This window comes from Filicampus tigris, chromosome 1 (genome assembly GCF_054856515.1).
Source record: "Filicampus tigris isolate MCC_2025a chromosome 1, RoL_Ftig_1.0, whole genome shotgun sequence".
NCBI classification, from domain to species: domain Eukaryota; kingdom Metazoa; phylum Chordata; class Actinopteri; order Syngnathiformes; family Syngnathidae; genus Filicampus; species Filicampus tigris.
In genome coordinates, this window is record NC_141217.1 from 29,064,851 (window position 1) to 29,085,754 (window position 20,904).

At 40.4% G+C, this 20,904-nt stretch overlaps 1 protein-coding gene and 1 long non-coding RNA gene across 3 annotated transcripts in view; one reads left to right on the top strand and one right to left on the bottom strand.

The window, feature by feature from the left end:
• The window catches only part of b4galt5 (UDP-Gal:betaGlcNAc beta 1,4- galactosyltransferase, polypeptide 5), a 49,156-nt gene that overhangs the window by 13,781 nt on the left and 14,471 nt on the right, over positions 1-20,904 (top strand). Inside the window, exon 1 of one of the 2 annotated variants that reach the window (XM_086030612.1) lies at positions 15,740-16,976. The exons of the other annotated variant lie outside the window; for it this stretch is intronic. Coding sequence (XP_085886738.1) covers positions 16,940-16,976 — 37 coding nt within the window. The 5' untranslated portion in view covers positions 15,740-16,939. Of the gene's footprint in view, positions 1-15,739; positions 16,977-20,904 lie in introns of those variants that run through there. 2 annotated transcript variants of the gene reach the window in all.
• Positions 15,954-17,535, bottom strand: LOC147153480 (uncharacterized). Its single transcript, XR_015086810.1, has 2 exons — positions 16,937-17,535; positions 15,954-16,567 (listed from the first exon to the last, which is right to left on the bottom strand). It is a non-coding gene; the product is annotated as an uncharacterized LOC147153480 (long non-coding RNA).

The window sequence follows — 20,904 nt, forward strand, 5'->3', positions numbered from 1 at the left end:
TGCCGCCCCACTGTAGAAGCAATATGTCATAAAAAAACTGCTGGAACATCTGAACTTTTTAAGGTTTAATCAGAGGCACTTTAAATCTTGGCTGGTGTGTGCTGACTTTCACTTACGAGTTGGAATGTGTTTGGTTATTTCTAAACACAGCCACATCACCAGTTTCAAGTGGGTGTTTACACTTCTGCAAGCACATTATTGCAGTTGTTTATTTTGCTTTTCGATTTCGTTTTTTTCTTAGTTGAATTGCGCAGGTTATACATCATGTTCCAAATTATTATGCAAATTGTTTTTCTCTGATTTCTACAAGTACTCTTTGCAAATGGCACTCAGCAAAATTTTCAAGTCATCAACGGGGAGAGACTAATTTGAATGTCTTTGAACAAACCTCCCAAAGAAACCAAACAATTACTGTATTTTCCGGACTATAAGTCGCTCCGGAATACAAGTCGCACCAGCTATAAAATGCATTATAAAGAAAGAAAAATCATATATAAGTCGCACTGGAGTATTTGTATATGTATATGTATATGTATATGTATGTATGTATGTAAGTCACATTTTTGGGGAGATTTATTTGATAAAATCCAACACCAAGAACAGACATGTCATTTAAAATTTAAATGACGAACAATTTAAACTTTAAAACAGAATAGAGGCGACAGCAGGCTGAACGGTATGCTTACGTTACATATTAAATGCACAAGCTAGCACTTCCGTCGCATAATGCTAATATTAAATGCACAAGCTAGCAAATGAGTAAAACAAGCAGACGTATTGGGCACCACTTTATTTTGGGTACACAGTCATAAATGCCCTCCAAAGGAAACCATACCTACAATGTGTTCCACGACAAAAATTAGTTTGACACCCCTGACATACAGTAGGACCTTTTATTTGATAGCATGCAGCTTTTTTTTTTTTTTTTTCTTTTTTTTTTTGCGTAATTTGGAACGCGGTGTAGACCACGTTAATGGTGGGAAACGGTTGGAGTGATCTATTTACTTATGTTTAGTTTTTTTATCATAAATACCTCCCTGGCATTTGAGCAGGGGTGTGTCGTTTTTTTATATCCACTGTGAAGTGAACCCATTTTTTATTGTAATATATTAAGAGCGATTCTTTTAACATCTTATAACTCCCGGGCTAACCTTTCTTGGCGATTCAACTAAATTTACACCTTTTGTGTGTGTGTGTGGGTGTGTGTGTGTGTGTGTGGGGGTGTGTGTGTGTGTGTTGAATGTGTGTAAAGGCAGGGCTTGGTCTTGTTAAACAGTATTGTATGTACGTCTATTTTTACTTTACATCCTCAAATATAATTTCCTGTATATATCCTTTCGTTCTCGCAATTTCCTTGTATTTAGCAAAATGTGCCTACAAATATGAGACTTCCTCCAGTTTCATCATGGATTTTCAAACTCAACTTCCCTGTTTACCAAAATAACCTTGGCTTGCAGCATCCTTCAGTTCCTCATAGTAGACCACTCTTTGTATCTTTAGTGTCTGTAAGATGACCCTCGTCCAACCCCTATTGTTCTGACATCTTACCACAGACAGATGGACTGGCGGAGTGCACTAGAGGTGATCCAGGAAGGGGGTGGGCCGCTGTGTGTAGGTCTATGTGGAGAGTTGGGAGTGCGCGCAGGTGTGGGCTGAAGCTCTTCTGTTGACGCTCTTATCATTTATGTAACCTAATCATCCAGAGGAGAATCCCAGTCTTTGTTGACTTGGCCTGGGCCTGCATTTGTTATTGAGACTGTTACCATGGTTACTGTGGTCTTGTGTTTGAGGACAAGCTGTAGCCCATAAATGAGCTGGCATATAGCCCAGGTGATGAGGCACAGTGACGCATAAACCTAATGCACAGGTTAATAACAATGTGATAGCTGTCTGTCTGCTAACGTAAAGTCCAGTTGATTAAAAACAACACTCCAGAAATGCAAGTCGTGTTTAAGCTCTCCGCTAGGGCTGTTGTGCGCGCACGAAGGATTTTTGTGATGTCAGTCAGCCACTGAGCGATTGTCTGTGCAACAAAACATGCAAAAGATTATCCTCCCTCCGTAATGTCTGCCCTCTCCCATTTTGCAGAATGTTTGGAACAGGTGCGGAGACTTGATATCCATTCGTCCAAATTAGAGAGAAGATTGTACCACCCTGCAAAGTGTCAACAACAGTTGTATTTGTTTTTGTATTTGTATTTGCAGAAGACTGCTCTCTGCTGGGAAATGCATGGATAGATGTAGCAATGTAACCAGATCAACACCTCGGGTTGGCCATGACAGCAAACACAAACAATTAGTAGAGCCCTTGGAAGATTCATTCGACTAGGCTTGTATAATATCCCCTGGGGACGGACAGCTTAGATAATTCAAGAATAGTTGTGCCGAAAGCTGATTTACAGACGCTTCGTGGTGATATACAGTGGCTGATCATCATTATTATTATTATTTTTATACTTGCATCCTCCTCTTCATCCTGCAAACACATCAAATGCTCCTAATGTGCAGTGTAAAATGTATTCCAGGTGCCACGATTACCTGCGTTACCCCAGTTGTGTGTATGCAGCAGAAATGTAACTGACATCAGCCTCCCCTGTAAAATGTTTTACTGAGATTATGAATTCAAACTGGAGGCTGAATTTATGCCGGCAGAGAAGCGTTTTTTGCCCAAAATTTTACTGTGTTCACCAGTTCACCACAGTTGATGTGTGTGCAGAATTTTATGTTCATTGCGGCAACTTTGGAATGGATAGTTCATAACGACTGAGTAATTACAGTATGTCACACAGAGGGCTGCACAATATTGGGGAAAAAACGCGATATGGATGTTGATTATAACGATATTGGTATTATTGTTATATATAACATGTACCTAAACAATATTGTCAAATGAAACAAAGTACATTTTTATGAGTCAAAATAAGCAAGCTCTATGTGTTCTTGGCTAATTAATTATAATCCCCCTTCATAATGTCCAACTATTGGGTGGAGACGCACATTTGACTGGTCAAATTCAAAGCATACAATTCCATAACCTAAGTATTGCATGTCTTTGCATATGCATATTGCATAGGCCATTATATTACAATATTGATATTCAATTCGATATTGTGCAGCCCTCGTCACACATATTCAAATAAAAGTCATACAAACATACTCTGAATCATTTGAACGCTTTCCAAAATGTGTGATTTTTTTTTCCTTTTTTAATTAAAAGAATAGTATTATCTGGTTGGCTTGTCATTTTGATTGTTTTTCCATCTACAATTTTCATATATCCCGCAATGCAGAGGGTCCAGGCCAGGCTCCTACTGACTTGTCGTAGAGGGCATCTAAAGCAGAATACGTGAAAGTAGGCCACAATGGCCGTCCACCGACTCGTACTGACCCTCGCTGGTAAAGTCTTGTTGAAGTTTAAAAAAACAAATTAAAATTAAATAGAATGTATGCTGTATTTTTATTTTGGAAGTATTACTTTGAAAAATAACTTGTCTTCGACTTTGACTTTGTAGCTGTAATAAATGACTTTTCAACCTCGCTAGCAACTAATTTTTCCAAAAACTGTCTGACAGGGATGATGCCAAAAGTGGTCCACGTGTTTGCAACTTTATTTCCTGCACAGTGGAGGGAAGACATGAGGATTTGCTGTGATACTGATTTACGAGTCCCAACGAGGAAAGGCTGATAAGCATTAGGTTAGCGGTTGGGGATCAATTTGTTAGTACACTAATCAGGATCAAGTGTATTTATATTTATCTAATTCTATTATGACTAGTCTTAATTATTTTTTTTCCCTAATATATTGCAACATATATTGTACCTACACAAGTCCCTAATATATTGCAACATATATTGTGACTACACAAGTAGCAGCTTATTAAAACAATACAAGACGTTAAAGTCATATTGAATACAGGAAACGTTAGCATGGTGTGGCCCTCTACAACCATTCCCATTTCCCACTTTACCATGGAATAGTGATTTCTCACCCCTGTCTAAAGCATTCCAATCAACTCCGCATTTCTGTAATGAGACATACATGGTAATAATAGTTTGGAAGATACTTTTTTCTTTTAAACTTTTTTTAACACTAGCGAAGCACTCACAAAGCAATCAAAACATCGGCTATTATCTTTGGTAGCTCTGCTGTGACATCTTGTGTTTATAAAAAAAAAAAGAAAAAGAAACATTGTAGACGTTAAAGGTTTCCACGGCCGTTATGTCATGTTCCCCTTCGTCATTCACCTGGGCAAGGAGGAAGTACTTTTGACGAATGCGGAAGCAAGCACACATACCGGATTGTGGCCGATGGCTGAGGGAACAAGCAGTAAATTAACTGCATATATCAGACATCATTCTTTACGTTTGTGTACGTGGTGTGGACTGCGTATCTTTCCTGTACATCTCGTGCACCATAGCAGCAGTCCAGCTATTACAATAATGTTGAGAATGTTCTGGGTAGCCGCCACATACAAAAGCCAGCGGAAACTAGCTGACAGAAGAGAGCGGCAGGGGCCCTGCAGGAATGCATCATTATTAGGTGGCCTCAGTCCTGCCAGAATTGTATCTGTTGATGTTTTCTTAATCCGATTCATCGATAAAGCCACTGATCAATTATTAAAATAATTATTAAAATAATCGTTAAAGTTGCAGCCCTGATTGTTTTCTTTTTTTCAAAGCTGACACATGCACTTCTCTTCAGCACCCACCATTTATTAGATGGATATTTATATTTACTTTTGTGTTGTTCATGTTTTCAGTTGGTACAGAAGGACTGTTGAGTACCACAACTTGTCAGTTCTGCGAACCTCCTGTTTTGTCATACTGCAATCACCCCCCCACCCCCCATCTCTCGGTGCAGGCTATTTTTTGCTCATTGATGCAGTCAATAGCGACAGCTGGAAAGATAAAGTGAGTTTGTGCTCGGAAAAGAGTGCGTTTCTCTGTCTCCCTTTCTCTCTCTCACTCACAAATAGTTGCAATCTGTCTGCCTTCCCTTTTTCCTGCTCCCTCCCTCTGATCTGTTTTTCACTGTTTGCTTGCAGCAGAAAAAAAAGACAAGGGGTCCTGGCACCTCTGCAGCATCTATGTGCATGCTTTCAGCGCATCTGGTCTCTGTGCCATGTAATGTCGCAGCAGTCACGGTGACTCAGGGGAGGGTTGCAAATGCACGGTTAGCTGATAAGCACACATGGACTGTGGGGTGCAGCCGAGCATGTAGATGGTTTGAATGGCTAGTCCCAAGATAAAGTAAGTCAACGCTGATTAGACGGGGTGTGCCTGCTCTGTAGGTGTGCACCATGTTTGCTTGTAATTTATCACACTGCAGTCTATATTTTAATTGTACTGCACATCACAACACACAGCATGCAGTATGTTAATTATGGTCAGTATAACACCATACGCAACAGAATGTGTCATGTCTGCAAAAATCCAGTTTCATGCACATTTTTTCATATTTACCACCTTCAAAATGTGCTTTTGGATAAGAATTGTATTCATTCTATGACTCTGATCCTGCTCATAACTCAAGAGACTTGTATCTCAGATCATAATTTCCCATTGAAATGAATGCAAATGCCATTAATCTGCTCTAGTTTTCACCCAAAAACAAATAATAAATTGTTGTGATGTGTATTTTAATGTAGAAAACAGAACTCCATAAAATGTTACTTAATAAAAACCTACAGAAATGACATAACAACATGGAATTACAAAGAGTTCAACAGTTTTTGTCACACTACAAGTGAATGGCTGTTGTGCTCGCTCCTCCTTCTGTCGGCCTTGGCAACCTCGGGACAGCATAGGACAGACAGATACAGCGCTGTATATAAAGAGTCTTGCCAACTCGCTCGACTAGCCCCATCTTGCAGCCCAGCCCGCGTGTGACGTTACATGCAACGTGCCGTTTAACCGGTTTGTGACCCACGTCCTAATTAATCAGAATTTCATCTTGAAGATTGCTGTACATATGGGCTGGGAGGCGATAATGCCTACGATTAGAACAAGTAGGCCGGGTCTGGCAGTCATAAAGGGCCGTGGATGCCGTCATACAGGCGGAAACTCAATGCCCACGCATGTGATTTTGATTATATTTTATTCGGGAAGACCGAGAACAAATACTGATTTTTGATTGTTGTAGTTTTAGGAGTGACCCCAAAACAAGTAAATTACCGGTACAACCACTTTGCAAATAATACAAACTGTGCTTTCCTAGTGCTGATACGAGAAATGGGCTGCTATGGGGAAGGGACCGACACAGTTGGGTGTACCGTCTGGAAATTTAAAAAATATCTTATCTACTTAGACCATTATTTTCAATCTTTCTCAAAATGCCTTTGAAGAAATTTGTTCCAAGCAGCTTGTCTACTCAAACTGAACGTTGAGCCTGTAAGAATCACAACACACACTTTATGAAATGGCTGAAATGATAGCTGCTTCCTTGATAGGTGGACAAACATACAAAAGAGTGCTGCAAAACATCACACAAGTGGGTTATGTGGTGCGTGAGGGACAATTGAACGAGATATGTCATAGCTAAACTAACTTCTATTCCTTGCCTAATGATTTTTAGGGGAGGATAAACTTACATCACCAAAAAAAAATTGTTTCAGTTTCCAACCATCCTGGCGATGCACTTTCTTGGTCCATACTTTGCATCAAGCGAAATCTGTGGAGGCTCACACCTTTGCCACTTTGCGTGTGGCACCCAAACGCCACGCATTTTTCACAAAAGGAATTCACTAAAAGAAATGGATTTCCACGACAGCGAGCAATGAGCTGTAAGATGGCGCCCGGAGAATCACGTGACCGCTTAGAGCCAATCAGCGTTCGGAGCGGGGAGATCTAAAGTTGGCCAAACGTTTTATACTCTGCACTGGGCAGATATACTGTTCAGTGAGATGTCTAAACTCCTCTCTCAGCTCATCAATGCGCAGAAATATTTTCCATTTGATGCATAAAGAATACAGTGGGTAAGGAAAGTATTCCTGGACTCTTTGAAAAATTTCATTCTTTGTTTCATTGTAGCCATTTGTAAAATTGAGAAATTTCATATTATTTCTCATTAATTTACACTCATCACCCCATTTTGACAAAAGAAATGTAGAAATATTTGCAAATTTACTAAAAAGGACAAACTGAAATATCACACGGTCATACTGTAAATATTCAGACCATTTGCTATGATGCTGATATTTAATTCACATGCTGTCCATTTCTTTTGATATTACTTGAGATGGTTCTGCTCCTTCATTGAGAGTCCTGTGTTTACTTAGTAAGTTTTAATAAGTTTTAGGCTTGATTAGGAAAGGCACACACCTGTTTATATAAAGGCTTCTTTATACTCCCGCGGCAACGTCCGCAAGCACGTCACTGCGGCTATGCCGCGCGCAGTTTGCTTTTGTACTCGCGCACAACCCACACGCGTTGTTTTGAAAATGGGGGGCGTCGCTACGGCTGATACTCACAAGGACACCGCAGGGTGGAATTTCCTCTGCCTTTTATGGCCAATTCCGGTCCACGTTTTTATTGCCGAACAAGGATAAAAAAAACTGCGGATGGATATCGTGCCTGCTGCAACAAAGGGGCCAATATGACTAGACGATGCATTTAATTGTATTGCGAAAACAATCTGAAAGGAGGTACGTGTGTGTGTAGGCTTTATTTACACACGTGACCTAACACCCACACCGCTGCCAAACTACTTTGCTTCGCAGCAGTAACAAGCTGCGTAGTGGCTCCTCTCCTCCGTGGTGTCATCGCAAAATGTAACAACAGACCAATCACGTGAGAGAATACGCGCGGCGTCGAATACGCGGCTAGTCATGCACCGCATCAAATCTGCCCTCCCCCCTGCCCTCGTCCAGTTTGCATATCGGTCAAACTGCTCCATCAATGACGCCATCGCCAATGATGCCATCGCCATTGCCCTCTACTCAACCCTCACCCACCGAGAGACCAAAAATTCACCCGTCAGAATGTTGTTCGGATTTCAGTTCAGCATTTAATTCCCCAGCAGCTCGTTCACAAACTCGACCGGCTGGGACTGAACACTTCCCTTTGTAAATGACTGTTGGACTTTGTGATGGGGACACCACAGACTGTTTTGAGTCTGCAGCAACACATCCAGCACCATCACGATGAACATGGGTCCCCAAAGGATGTGTGCTGAGTCCCCTCCTCTTCACTCTACTGACCAGACTGCACTCCAACATTCAGCTCCAACCTCCTCATTAAGTTTGCGGATGACACAACTCTGATGGGTCTTATCAACGACGACGACAAGATAAGGAGCGAGGTACAGTAAGCAGGCTGAGCATGCGGTGCCTAGACAACAGTCTCCACCAGAATGTGGAGAAAACCAAGGATATTGTTTGGGACTTCAGGAAAGCACACACCCAACATACTCCATTAACCATCAACGGTGCTGCAGTGGAGAGGGTAAGTAGCACCAAGTTCCTGGGTGTGCAAATCTTGGAGGCGTATCCTGGAGCAACAACACTGAATCACTGCCCATAAAAACACATCAATTCCTGTACTTCCTCTGCAAACTCAGGAGAGCAAGAGCTCCGCCCCCGTCATGCATATTTTCTACAAAGGCACTGTCGCGACCATGTTGATCAGCTGCATCACCTTGTGGTACGGCGTCTGTACCACGTCCTGCTCTAACACTCTGCAGCACCATGTGAGAACAGCTGAGGAGATCACTGGTGTGTCCCAACTACACTCCTTGACATCTTCCACTCCCGCCTCACCCGTAACGCCACCACGGTTGCAGGTGATCCCACTCACCCATCTCAAAGCCTCTTCAGCCTGCTGCCATCAGGGAGGAGATTGCATAGTCTCCGGGCCAAAACGGGCTCTAAGACAGTTTCTCCACCAGCCTGGCAGGAGACTCAACTCTCTACCTACCATTCCCCCAGAGCCCCCCCCCCCCCCCCCCCCTCCTGCTGCTGATTGATTGCATTATTCTCCTCTTAACAAACACGCAAAAAAAACCAAAAAAAACTACTTCAACTTTTATATTTTTTTCATTCATTCATTATCCATACCGCTTATCCTCACAAGGGTCGCGGGCGTGCTGGAGCCTATCCCAGCTGTCTTCGGGCAGTAGGCGGGGGACACCCTGAATTGGTTGCCAGCCAATTGCAGGGCACACAGAGACAAACATCCGCACTCACAATCACACCTAGGGGCAATTTAGAGTGTCCAATAAACTTACCATGCATGTTTTTGGAATGTGGGAGGAAACCGGAGTACCCGGAGGAAACCCACGCAGGCACGGGGGTTTTATATTTTTAATTCTTGTAATTTTCTTAGCATCTTGGCACTACAAGTGAGAGGATAAAAATCTTATTTGCGCTGTTGGTCTTGTATGTACAGGTATATGCACACTTGACAATAAAGTTGACTTGACTTGGAGAAGTTAATAGTTGTCACTCAGTGTTATCTAATTAAATTATAAAAAGAAACCTCCACCATTGTAAAGTATGAATTTACTGATTAAAAATCTGAGTATCCGTATCACGGGATTACATGAAATAGTTTTAAAGTGTTCTGCTTGATTAAACAAAGGACCATACTACTAGAGACTTTGTGATCGTTCATGTTGGTTGATTTTAAAAAGACAATGAGGAAAGAGGGCAACGGAAGGCTAGATGCTTTAGATAAATGAAAATTGTATTAATGAATGAAAGTGACCAGCCAAGAGGAAATGGGAAGCAGAAAAAGAGGGAGGATGAGCTTATTTTGGAGACTCTCAGGAAACAGGCCTGATGCCAGAGACTGTGATGAATGCTGATGTCATTTCTGGACTTTCAAATCTGTCAAAGGGACATCTGCTCAGAGTATCCGTCTCTTTGTTTTGTTTTCTTCTATTGCCTGTATATAATACCTAGCCAATGTTTTATGATTGTGGTGCTTTTGAATTCCTTTGCCCATTAGGCAGCTATGTTTTTCCAGTCATTGTAGTTCCATCCACTCCTGTTATTTTCGATGTGGTGTGACTTGACTTGCACACATTAAATGTGTTCTTATTGCACACATTAAATGTGTTCTTAATTTTTTTCACACTTCTCTTGAATTGCCAGATGCATGCGTTACATCAAATTCAATCAAGCCATATCTACCTCTACAATGGTACGTTGCTGGTAATGGGGATGTGCTAATTTCTTTGTGATTCATGGGTTGCTACTTGCTAGTTGCTAACTGGTAGAAGCGGAGCTGTTAAAGGTATATCGTTACAGCCCTGTACTTGTGAGGTCATCAAATCAATTAATTCATTTTTAGCATGTGCAAATGACATAAGAACAATTAATCAGAAAAAATGAAAATAAAACAACAGGTCAAATAAAATTCAATTATACATTTTCAAAAAGAAGTAGGAAGAAGTAAAACTTATTTACTCGTACCCCTTCCCAAGGCTCGGAATAAGCGGTTTCACATCGCTGGTTGGGATGCAAAATGTGCATTCAGGCCCTCATTCAAACAGCAAAATATGCATTTTGGCCCTCAATCAAACACATTGAATTGCAAAACTGCACGTTTATGTGGAAAAACGCAGAGCTGTCCAAATATTCCGGAATCACTGAGTAAACGCTAAAGAGATTGTTCCTAATATTTTTAAAAAATTGTCACAGTGGCCGCCAATACTGTCCATGTCCCTGTGTGGCAGGTGGGGATTGTGTCAGATCCCTTTGTGTGTCCCTCCTAACTAATCAGAGAAGAGAGCACATTTTGCGTGTGAGCCTGTCCTGGTGTCGAACTGAAGCATATAACCGTGGTATAAGCTACTAAACGAGGCTATGTTTTGGTGGCTTGGCCGGCTGCGCATGCTTTCTTGACGTAAATACATTGCGATGTATGCGCTTGAAAATGGTGGTGTCCTACCAGAGCTTGTCTGTGACGGGAGAGCTTGTTTCAAACTATTAGTTACGGTACTTGTTTTTAACAAACTGTTGCTTTAACAATCGCGACTTCTGTGCCAAATTAATGAGTTCCATCATGATAACTCACATGATCTTTACAGTGATCTGCGCGTTATGCGCTGTAAAACGGCTCTTCTGATGATTGAAGTGGAGAATGCAAACAGGTGACCACAGATCTTCAGTTGAAATGGAAAAAAAGTCAGTTTAAAGCTGGTGAGTTGTGTAATTTAGACCACTTTGTCCTGCCTTTTGAAATCAGTTGCAATTATTTGACATCTTAAGTTAGTTTACCATAAATTATTTTTTCATTCAAAAGGTGTGAATTTGAGAAAATTGTTATTTTCTGACCTAGCTACGTAAACTCATAAAACCCCTTCTTGAGGATTATCTTACAACTGAAATGAATGAGAACATGAATCAACATTATTTTAGGGCCTTTCACACTTCCAAAACTTGTACCACTGAGTATTTGTCTTAGCTGGTCTTAGCACAGCCATTAAACTACTGTATTATTAAGTTGCATGCTAAAAGTCTTTGCTGCTCAAGTGAATTTGCAAAAAAAAAAGCTTTTAAAGCCTTTTTGTATTTAATGCCTTATGTTTTTAATACAAGAAATGCAAATTTTAAGTTATTTGTTTGAAATTGCCCAACTGAAAAAATGTTTCTTGGCAATAAAATACAGATTGTTGCTAGGCACATTGAGGATTGAACAAATGCAAGCTGTAATAAAGTGAGATGATTAAGTAAACATATCCTTTACCCGAATACACGTGTAGGCTGTAGAATTTTCAGTAGAATACTCGAATACTGAAATATGCAATAGGTGCAGCCTTACTCTCAACCGCCCCGCTACATTGTCATCTTATTGTTAAATGAAACTCTTGCTTCAAGTCCTTGGGATGAACATGAAAAAAAAAAAATTAAAATCCTCAAAATTTGTATTTTCCTCCTCAAATTAAATCATTGATTCAAAAAATTGCACCTCAGAGAACCATTTTCTTTAGCCTTGTTTCCGTGTAAGCCTAGACAGTGGACCCCTGTTATGTGAATATCAAAAATCTGCAAGTAATTGATGGTAATTGAAATGAATTGTACTTTTTTACCCCCCCCCCAAAAAAAAGATAAACATTCAATAGTATTTTCCAAGGAAATGGAGGAAACCCCCTCGTAAAACAAACAAGTAGAGGTTGACGTTATTATTGTTATTATTATTATTATTATTATTATTATTATTGTTATTTATTATTTTAAATTTTTATTTTAAAGTTTTATTTTGGGGGGGATTTACACCTCTCTTACGCCGTTGCGAACCCCCCAAAATGTTTCCCTCTCTTTTAAACAGTTGTTACAAAATAAGTTTAACTTTAAAAATGCAAAATGAAGAATAAATACCAAGCTGCAGGCTATGAGAGGAATGTTCACTCCAAACCCAGCAGTGGATGATTACAACGGAACTTTGGCTAATACCTACTGGTTTTAACTTTTATCCTAAAATTGGCTTAGAATCCCACTGTGCATTTTAGCTAAAGATCCAATCCAGGTATAATGCACTTTTAAACCCTTGTTGTCGTTGTGCAAAGCAAAAGTGTCATTACTTCTGCTGTTGTTGCTGCCGCTTCTTCTTCGTTGCGTCCTTCTTCGTCGTCTTCTCTCTTTCTTCTTTTAAAAAGAAGAAGCTCAGTTGCCAAAATTAATCATACTGAACTTTCTCTTTACACAATCACATCAACAAGGTCCTTTGGATAAAATCCAATGCAGGATTCCAGTTAAGGTAAGTTGTTTTAATACAAACTTTAACAAAACACTAACATTTTATTTGCAGATGTTTCGTCGTCCTTGATGTGCTGAGCACGTGGTGGTTGTCGGGTGGCTGAGCGCGCTCCGCTCACAGCTTCTGAACACAGCTGTTTACTATCCGCTTATCTAGCTCGATTGACTAATGAACGGCACATTTGATTTCTATTGCGCATGCCTACATGCGTACCAGTTATGTGCACCCCTGTGTGTGTGTAGGTGTGTGTGCGTGTGTGTGTGTGTGTCTGTATATATATATATATATATATATATATGTATATATATATATATGTATATGTGTGTGTATATAATATATATATATATATATATATGTATGTGTATGTATGTTTGTATATGTATATATATATGTGTATATGTATGTATATATATATATATATATATATATATATATATGTATATATATATATATATAATATAATACTCTATTTTAACTACTTTGTCCTCATATTTTGAAAAGAACATGTGTTTTTTTGACTGGCTGATATTCATACATAAGACTAAAATTTGCCTGGGCTCTTGTGGTTTTTAGTGCACGCTAAAGGCAGAGAAAAATGATTGCAGAATGCTTCTGGAATGATTCAACTGAATACTTGACTAAAGTCTGATGAAACAGACATGCTACTATGCTTCTTCTGGCTTGTCTGGCTGTTATATCCATCCATCCTTTTTCTGGACTGGTTCTTATGTGAGCTGGAGTCTATCCCAGTTGACTCTTGGCGAGAGGCAGGCTACATCCTGGACTGGTCGCCAATGACAGGGCACATTATCAAACATTTTCCATTTGTTATGGTAGCCAGAGACACAGTTACAAGTTGGTCTTATTTTTAATTTTCATGGGCTAACACGATTCAGGCTTTTTTTTAATGCAGTTTTAAGGTTACGCTACAACTCTTTTGATACCTTGATACTCTGATTTGCCCAGGCTATGTTCACACTGCAGGACATCATGCTCAATTATTATTATTTTTTTTGTTCAATACGATCTTTTCAGTTCTCGTTTCACAGTTAGATTGATATTCAACAACTTTTTAAACACGTGTTTTTCTTTCATTTAAATAATTTAAAATATTGACTGATTGATTGATTTAGCCATTGTAGCATTAATTTCCTAGTTGATCACAACACACTTACTCTTTGCTTGGGAATTCAATGTTGTTAAGAGACTAGAACATGCCCCAATATTGAATGGATTAAGGCATTAAGGCACATTTTTCCCATAGTTTGGCTTTCTTTAGTGCACATAAAAGTACTGACTGTGTGCCCTTGTGCCCAGTGCTACGGCGTGGCAGAAGGACTCATGATCCACTTATGACTCTCATGTGACTACTATTACTACTACTACTTCCTTTCGTATGTTACGTAAACCACATGAAGAAAGAATTACAGGCTTCCTTTGTGACTGTTGTCTTGTGATTAATTCGTCATCAATCAGTCAATCCTGTGGTCAACTCAAATTTTCCATATGAATTAAATTTCATTACTATATTGATACGGCTAAACCTAGCCTTGGAAAATGTCATTGGGGTTGAACCATAAATGTCATTGCAAGCTTGAAATCAACTTGAGTAGAGAGGATAGCACAGTGTATCCCTGATCACCTAAAATGTCTCCCCCGAGCGCTACAAGTGGCCCTGATCACAAGATTGGTAAATTCATACCAGTACTAAACATTTTCAGACCCTCTTTTTACCCTAACGTTTGAAAAACATTTGAAAAAATAAATAGATAAATTCATGGGATTGAATGGCTGGACTGTTAAAAGACATAAATATGTCTTTGGGCTTTAATGAGTTAATAATATGCCATGACATTTTAGATTTAGATTAGATTTATCTCAGTTCTTTAAACCATAATATGAAGCACTGGCAATGAAGGCCCCTAAGTACAATACTTTGGATTTATTTGTCTCAAATGAACATTAATTTTTTAATTTGCAGATTTAGACAAATCTCAAATTGTAAGTAAACCCAGTATGTTGTGGTAGGGTTGGTATTAATTCGCCCTCTTATTAAGTTATATTTTTATATTTTTCTTTTAGTCTTTTTTGCTCTATTTTTCGCCTGTACTAGTTATATTTAAACATTTGTTTGCCACTCAAGCTGACTTGACCCCTTAATACCATTTCATACACGTCTCCAAAAGTGTGCGCACAATGCCACCTTGGGGAAAGCATTATCTGCACAGTAGATGCTTACATAACCTTTAAATTACTCATGACAGCGGTTGTGGGCGGGGGGGTAGGTTGGCACTTTTGAAATTTACTTGACTATATTCACAATTTCATACTGTATGTACAATTTTCCTCTTTAGGGCCTGCCACACATTGCACCATGTCAGTCAAGGAATACACACAGGTTGCTAGAGAAAGGGGACGTGGTCTACAATGAAGGCTTACATTTGGGATGTACTCAAAGACCGGACGTGCTCTCATTCATTTGAATTAGTGGACCCGGCGACGTGCCTGTCGCTTACGAAAATGTTTACCACAAGCTACCGTGCGTCATCCACAGGTACATATGAAAGTTTAAATATGGTGAAAGAGGAAGTCAACCCAAACATATTTTCTTCAAGAATATGTTCTATGAAAACTCACTAGTTGAAACAAGGCATTCTGATAAATATTGCGTTTGTGGAAGAAGAGTTAATCCACCCGTTTTTAGCCATCTCTGGGGCTAATGACGGCTGACCTGTTTTCTGAAGCTGAGCCGTGATTGGTGGTTACCTGAGCAATTGTGATGTCATTTTCAGTCGACATGAAGTGATAAAATGGCTGCCCCCTGAGATGTATTTATTTTTATTTATTTTATTTATTTTTTATTAATGAGTCATAAGTGTAGAAACATCTTGGCAGTTAACATATGCAGATACAATTAAAGTGCGGTTAACAAGGCACTAGTAACAAGTAAATGGAAAAATCTTGCATGTTATAGTCTGGCCGCTCCCTGAGATGGCTAAAAACGGGCGGATTACCTGTTTAACTCATATTCCACAAACGCAATATTAATCAGAATGACGTGTTTCAACTAGTGGGCCTGCTGCGAACATATTTTTGAAAATTCTTGAAAAAAAAATATGTTTAGGTTGATTTCCCCTTTAAGTATTGTTGTAAAGCAATATGTGTACTGTACATACTAGTGATTCCCAGCCTTTAGTGAGGCAAGTGTCACGTCAGGAACGGGATTTGGACCAATAAGCAGATATGACACTGAAGTTGAAAAGTAAAATTCTTTATCAACGAAAATACAAAGTAACTACAGGGAGCAGAATTGGAGGCATCCTGACTCAAAAGTTTGACGTACTGACAACGTGTCGAGCAACTCGAGCTTATACTGTAATGTATATATATCTGGAGAAACGACTGGGAAAACCAAAATCAGTGTCAAAATCAGTGTCAAAATCTGATTAAACAAAAAAGGAGGTTAGCCAAATCGGGGCCATCTTCACTAATCAGAAAAATCTGAGTCTAAAAACAAAACATGGGCAGAAAACTAGAAGGTGAATGTGCAAAACTAGGACAAGTAGATGGCACAGGTGAGCAAAACGTGGAGGAAAAGACAGAGCTTACACGAAAGGTGTTGTGGTGTTCAGCAGGCTGAGTGAGGGCGGTAGCAGGCAGATCGGGGCTTGCTACGGTCTGGGCAACCCATTGAGGAGGGGCAACACGAGGGGTCCCCAGTGAAAAGGCAAAGCAGCAGCCGGTGAGAATCACTCCCTGATTGGAGGTGGAGGGATGGTTAAGGAGCAGGTGGTGACGTATTCGGCTTGATGGATTGTGTCTGGGTCCATGGGTCCATGACAGGTCTGTACGTTATGTCAGTTGACGAGCTGAATTTGGATAGCAGACATGACACCGAAGTTGAAGTACAGTTATTTATCAACAAAAATACAAAGTAACTACAGAGAGCAGGACTGGAGGAATTCGGAGCGGAAGAAAGCTTGCGTCCTCACTCGAAGAAAGTTTCACATACTAGTAACTCAAGCTTATAAACTGTAGGACATCAGGTCTATATGACATAAGAAATAACAAAGCATAAAAGGACCATAGCAACTGCATAGCAACTGATAAATCAAGGAACAACCAGTCACAACATCAAGGCATATATTTTAAGTTCCAAAAATCTCATTGCATGTTGGAATGTTTTGCAGGTCTCTAGGCCATAAACCCAGTTAGCAATTTACAAAACAACTACTTACTCAATGCATGTTCGTTTTATCTTTCAAGAAGGTATCCAATGTAAGTAAAGTCTCACTCAAGTCAATTGAATTTTCTCATCTGTTTTCTTTTCCATCTTTGAAGTTCAGGAATCATACAATGATCAGATCTGGGCAGCTTTTCCATCTTTGAGAATGCTCTCAGACAGGCGAGGGCAGAAAAGGGGCACGGTTTAACATGCAGCCCTCACATTTATACTCTTCAAAATCTAAACATAATGTTGGCTGGTCTCCTCCCTGGCTGGCCCTGTCTGTAGGGCTGATCCTCTCCTCCTCGGTCAGATCAGGGCACACACTGACTCTAACACGTTTAACTGATTATGCAATGTCCGTAAATGTGTAATTGCCATATTGGTTTTTGGTTAACCTGTTGGCTAGTATCTATCCATTCATATTGATTTAGATCCTTCAGGCACACCTTACTTAAGAGCTCTCACGCCGCACTAATCTGCCACGGCACACTGGTTGAGAATCACTGGTATCTGCTGTATTCTTATTCCTTGGTGACAGGTGGCTGTGTCTCGCTTGCTTAAATTCAAAAATTGTTTTTTTCGTCTGTGTGAAAGCTTCTGTGCATTTGATGGGCTATAATGTACAACGTCGGCCACTCGTGAAATCTTGTGGCAGGACCCCTCACTGCGAGTGTGCCGTAGAGGCTCACGCCCCAATCCCATTTGATTGGTGCCTGTTGTAATGGAGAAGCACCAGAGGCCAGGCCAAGCAAGGCCAGGGCAGAGGAGGGTCAGGCCTTGGAACCTGTAATTAATTAAACTATTTTCCTGCCAACTGGAAGATGAAGTCATCATCCCTGAATGTCAAAATAGGTTACCATAGTAACTAGGGATGTAACGATTGAAAATTGACACGAATGCTTAAAACATGCATCGACGTAAAAAATAAGAATCTTAATGCCATGTTAACTATAGCCGCGCTCTCATGTCATACCTGTCTGCAACGCACATGTGCATTAGTGGTAATCCCGGTCATCCGTGATGTAAACAGAAGCATTGTGGGTAATGATGTCATGGCTACCCGAGTGAACGTTAACAACAGAATACGAAAGTCCTGGCGCATTTCACAAAATTACTTTAAACTTTGAACGTGCGCATCTGACTCCACAGCCAATTGTGGCCGCATTGGAGCGCGCCATTTCGGCTGTTACGTTCCAAATTGGACGGCGTATTGTAGGTCGAAAAACTGGGGCCTTACGTCATCCAAATAAATGTGCACGTCTCCTCATTCCCACCTCGGTCTCGGTATATATCCTGACTGGTGTTAAATGCCTCGCTCGTCCTAACTGTGATCAGCAAAGAAGCAGTGTTTTTATTTTTTTATTATTATTTTTTTTTTCAAACCGAAAAAACAGTGTGCGCTCGTCCCAGCATAAATCTATGTAGCTCTGCTCACGTCCACATTTCCTCATTCTCATATAAATCAACCACGGAGAGGTTAATTAACCCTTTTCATATGTTGAAGTGATCATTAGTAGGGATGTCCACATACATTTTGGTGCCAATTGATCACCGTTTTGGGAAGTTATAAGCAATGAAAGTACAATGATTTCCAATGGAGAGTTTGTAATCGGTTCCTCCAGTGACTCCGACCGAACAAGGATAGAACGGTAGGGGGCGCGGCCATTCTCCTCATTAACAAGAGGCGTTATTCACGGAGTCACTTATTTCCTGATTTCTCCCAAATTTATTGATAAAATAGAAAATGACAACTCTTTGTCTCAACTCAACTATTTTCCTGATCAAAACATATGTAAAATGAACGTGAAAACATGGTCGGCCCTTTAAGACAATGTGTGTATTTTTACATCGATCCATGGATGTGTGTGCATGCCCATGTGTGTGCGCGTGTGTACATCGATCCACTCAAGCCTCAGGGTTTCTCGACATCACTTACAGAAGGTTAAAGGAGGCAATAACATGCTCGTCGCCTTTTAAGAAGATTAATAATGGTTCATTTGTTGCTAATGGTGGCATTTTTCATGCGCTTGTTTAAGAATAAGATTTACCAGAAATGCATATCCTTCAACACATGTATCCTAAGCATCCTCTGGAGAGCAATACATTCAAATTATCATTGCTATTGCAGTTAAATGTGAGGGATTCTGTGCTAATGCATTGCGTAGCCAACTGTTTACGCCCCCATAAGACGTTGAAATGGGCTGTGGCCAATTTAGAGTGTCACCTCGCTGATGGGTGTCATTAATTTAGTTTTGACTCTGACATAACACGTATTCACTGAGAACGTTGACACTCAGGTTGCTCCACTTCCTGCGTGTCTGTGGGCATCACTGATATGCAGGGGCAGTAAAAATGCCCCTTTTCTCAGAGCGACAGCTTTAATCCCTGAAAGCTGAGAGTGCATGTATAGGGTGTGTGCTTATTTCACTGTGTGTGCATACAGGGAGGAAAACTGCCTTTCAGCTCTTATCAGTGAGCCAGCAGAGTGAGGCCGATCACCTAGCACTGCTGAGCTATCAATGTGGAGTTAATTGCCTTTCAGAGGAAAAATGAAGGTGGGGTTGTGGGGAGGAGGGGCTTTATTTTATATTATTTTTTACTGGTGATTTGGCTTTTGTATTTTGATTAACCCTTGTTATAGTGCAAATTGCTGAGCCTCAGTCAGGAGTTGTCCGTATAAGACGGCGGCCAATCCTTTTAGATTATTCAGTGAATCAGTGGGTACAAACAGACACGTATTGGAAATGACATAACACAGGCAACAAAGGAGAGAGAGATGAAGAGAGGTGATAAAGAAAGGAAGAGCAAATAGGTGGAGTGGGGGGCATTTGCCATCAAAGTGAGCGAGAGGTGGGTGGGGTTTGGCATGTGGACTGCGTGTTCTGTCCAAGCTAAAGCACACAAGGTCGTTCAAGGTCTGCTTTCCTGCTTGATGGGATACATTTTTTTTATTTACTTTTTTATGAGCAGGACGAAAGTGTGGATAGCTTTCTAATCTCGTGTAGTCAATCATCATGTAGTAGAGTGGAACCTTGGTTTCCATAATTAATCTGTTCAAAAGAAAAGTTTGACAAAAGGGTTGTTCCATGCCAAATCACCCAGTGGGTTTATCAGTTAGAATGCCGTGTTTAGACATATTATTGTAAAGAAATTTTTGGGATTGACCTTCACTTTAAGCATGCGCATCCCTCTGCCAGTACTCCGTCTGGCACAAGTGTCCTTGTGTTGTAGACTGCCGCATTTTCTTCCTGTGAACGCCGGGTCTCTGGTGTCTAATTGCATTTGTCACTGTTTGTAGCCTCCATTGCCTCGCACTCACCATTACTTCATTCCATTCAGATGCGTCTCTGTTGCTTTACTGTAAACGGAATCAAATGTTGACACTATCTGTCTCCTGTAAGAGTATTTCCTGCAAGCTGAACCCTTGAAAGAATACAGTCACTGTCCTTTTAGAGAGGAGAGCCCGCAATTTTTCAAGACAACATTACAATGACCAGGCCTTTGTGCTTTGCTCACTGTGCAGTGGAACTATGCAGTATGATACTGCAGGTTACTAGGAATGGACATGAGAACCAATGTATGCGTTATTTGGCCATTGAGAATTACTAGGTTGTTGATTAATCACAGCTTGAAACGGAACGGTTCTCTAACCTTTCAAATGCAGCCCTATACATTGATCGGCCATGAATAGAGTGAGCTTGACTAGGCTAACCAAGTTAGCAAATCATTCTATATGCTGTCCAGCAACAATGTTTATAGTGGAAAAAGTTTATTGGGTTCCAGCCTTGACTGTCCTAACTTGGAGTTCCATCCATTTTCTATACCGCATCTGTATCCATGCTCATAATTTTCAACCTTGATAAATAAAATGTTATCAAGTGCCCATCATAGCATTCACTTGTATGTTGTGGTAGAAGCACTATCTCCATATGCTTGGCAGGCATGGGAAGGACACTTGTCAAAGTAGGTTGCTGCCTG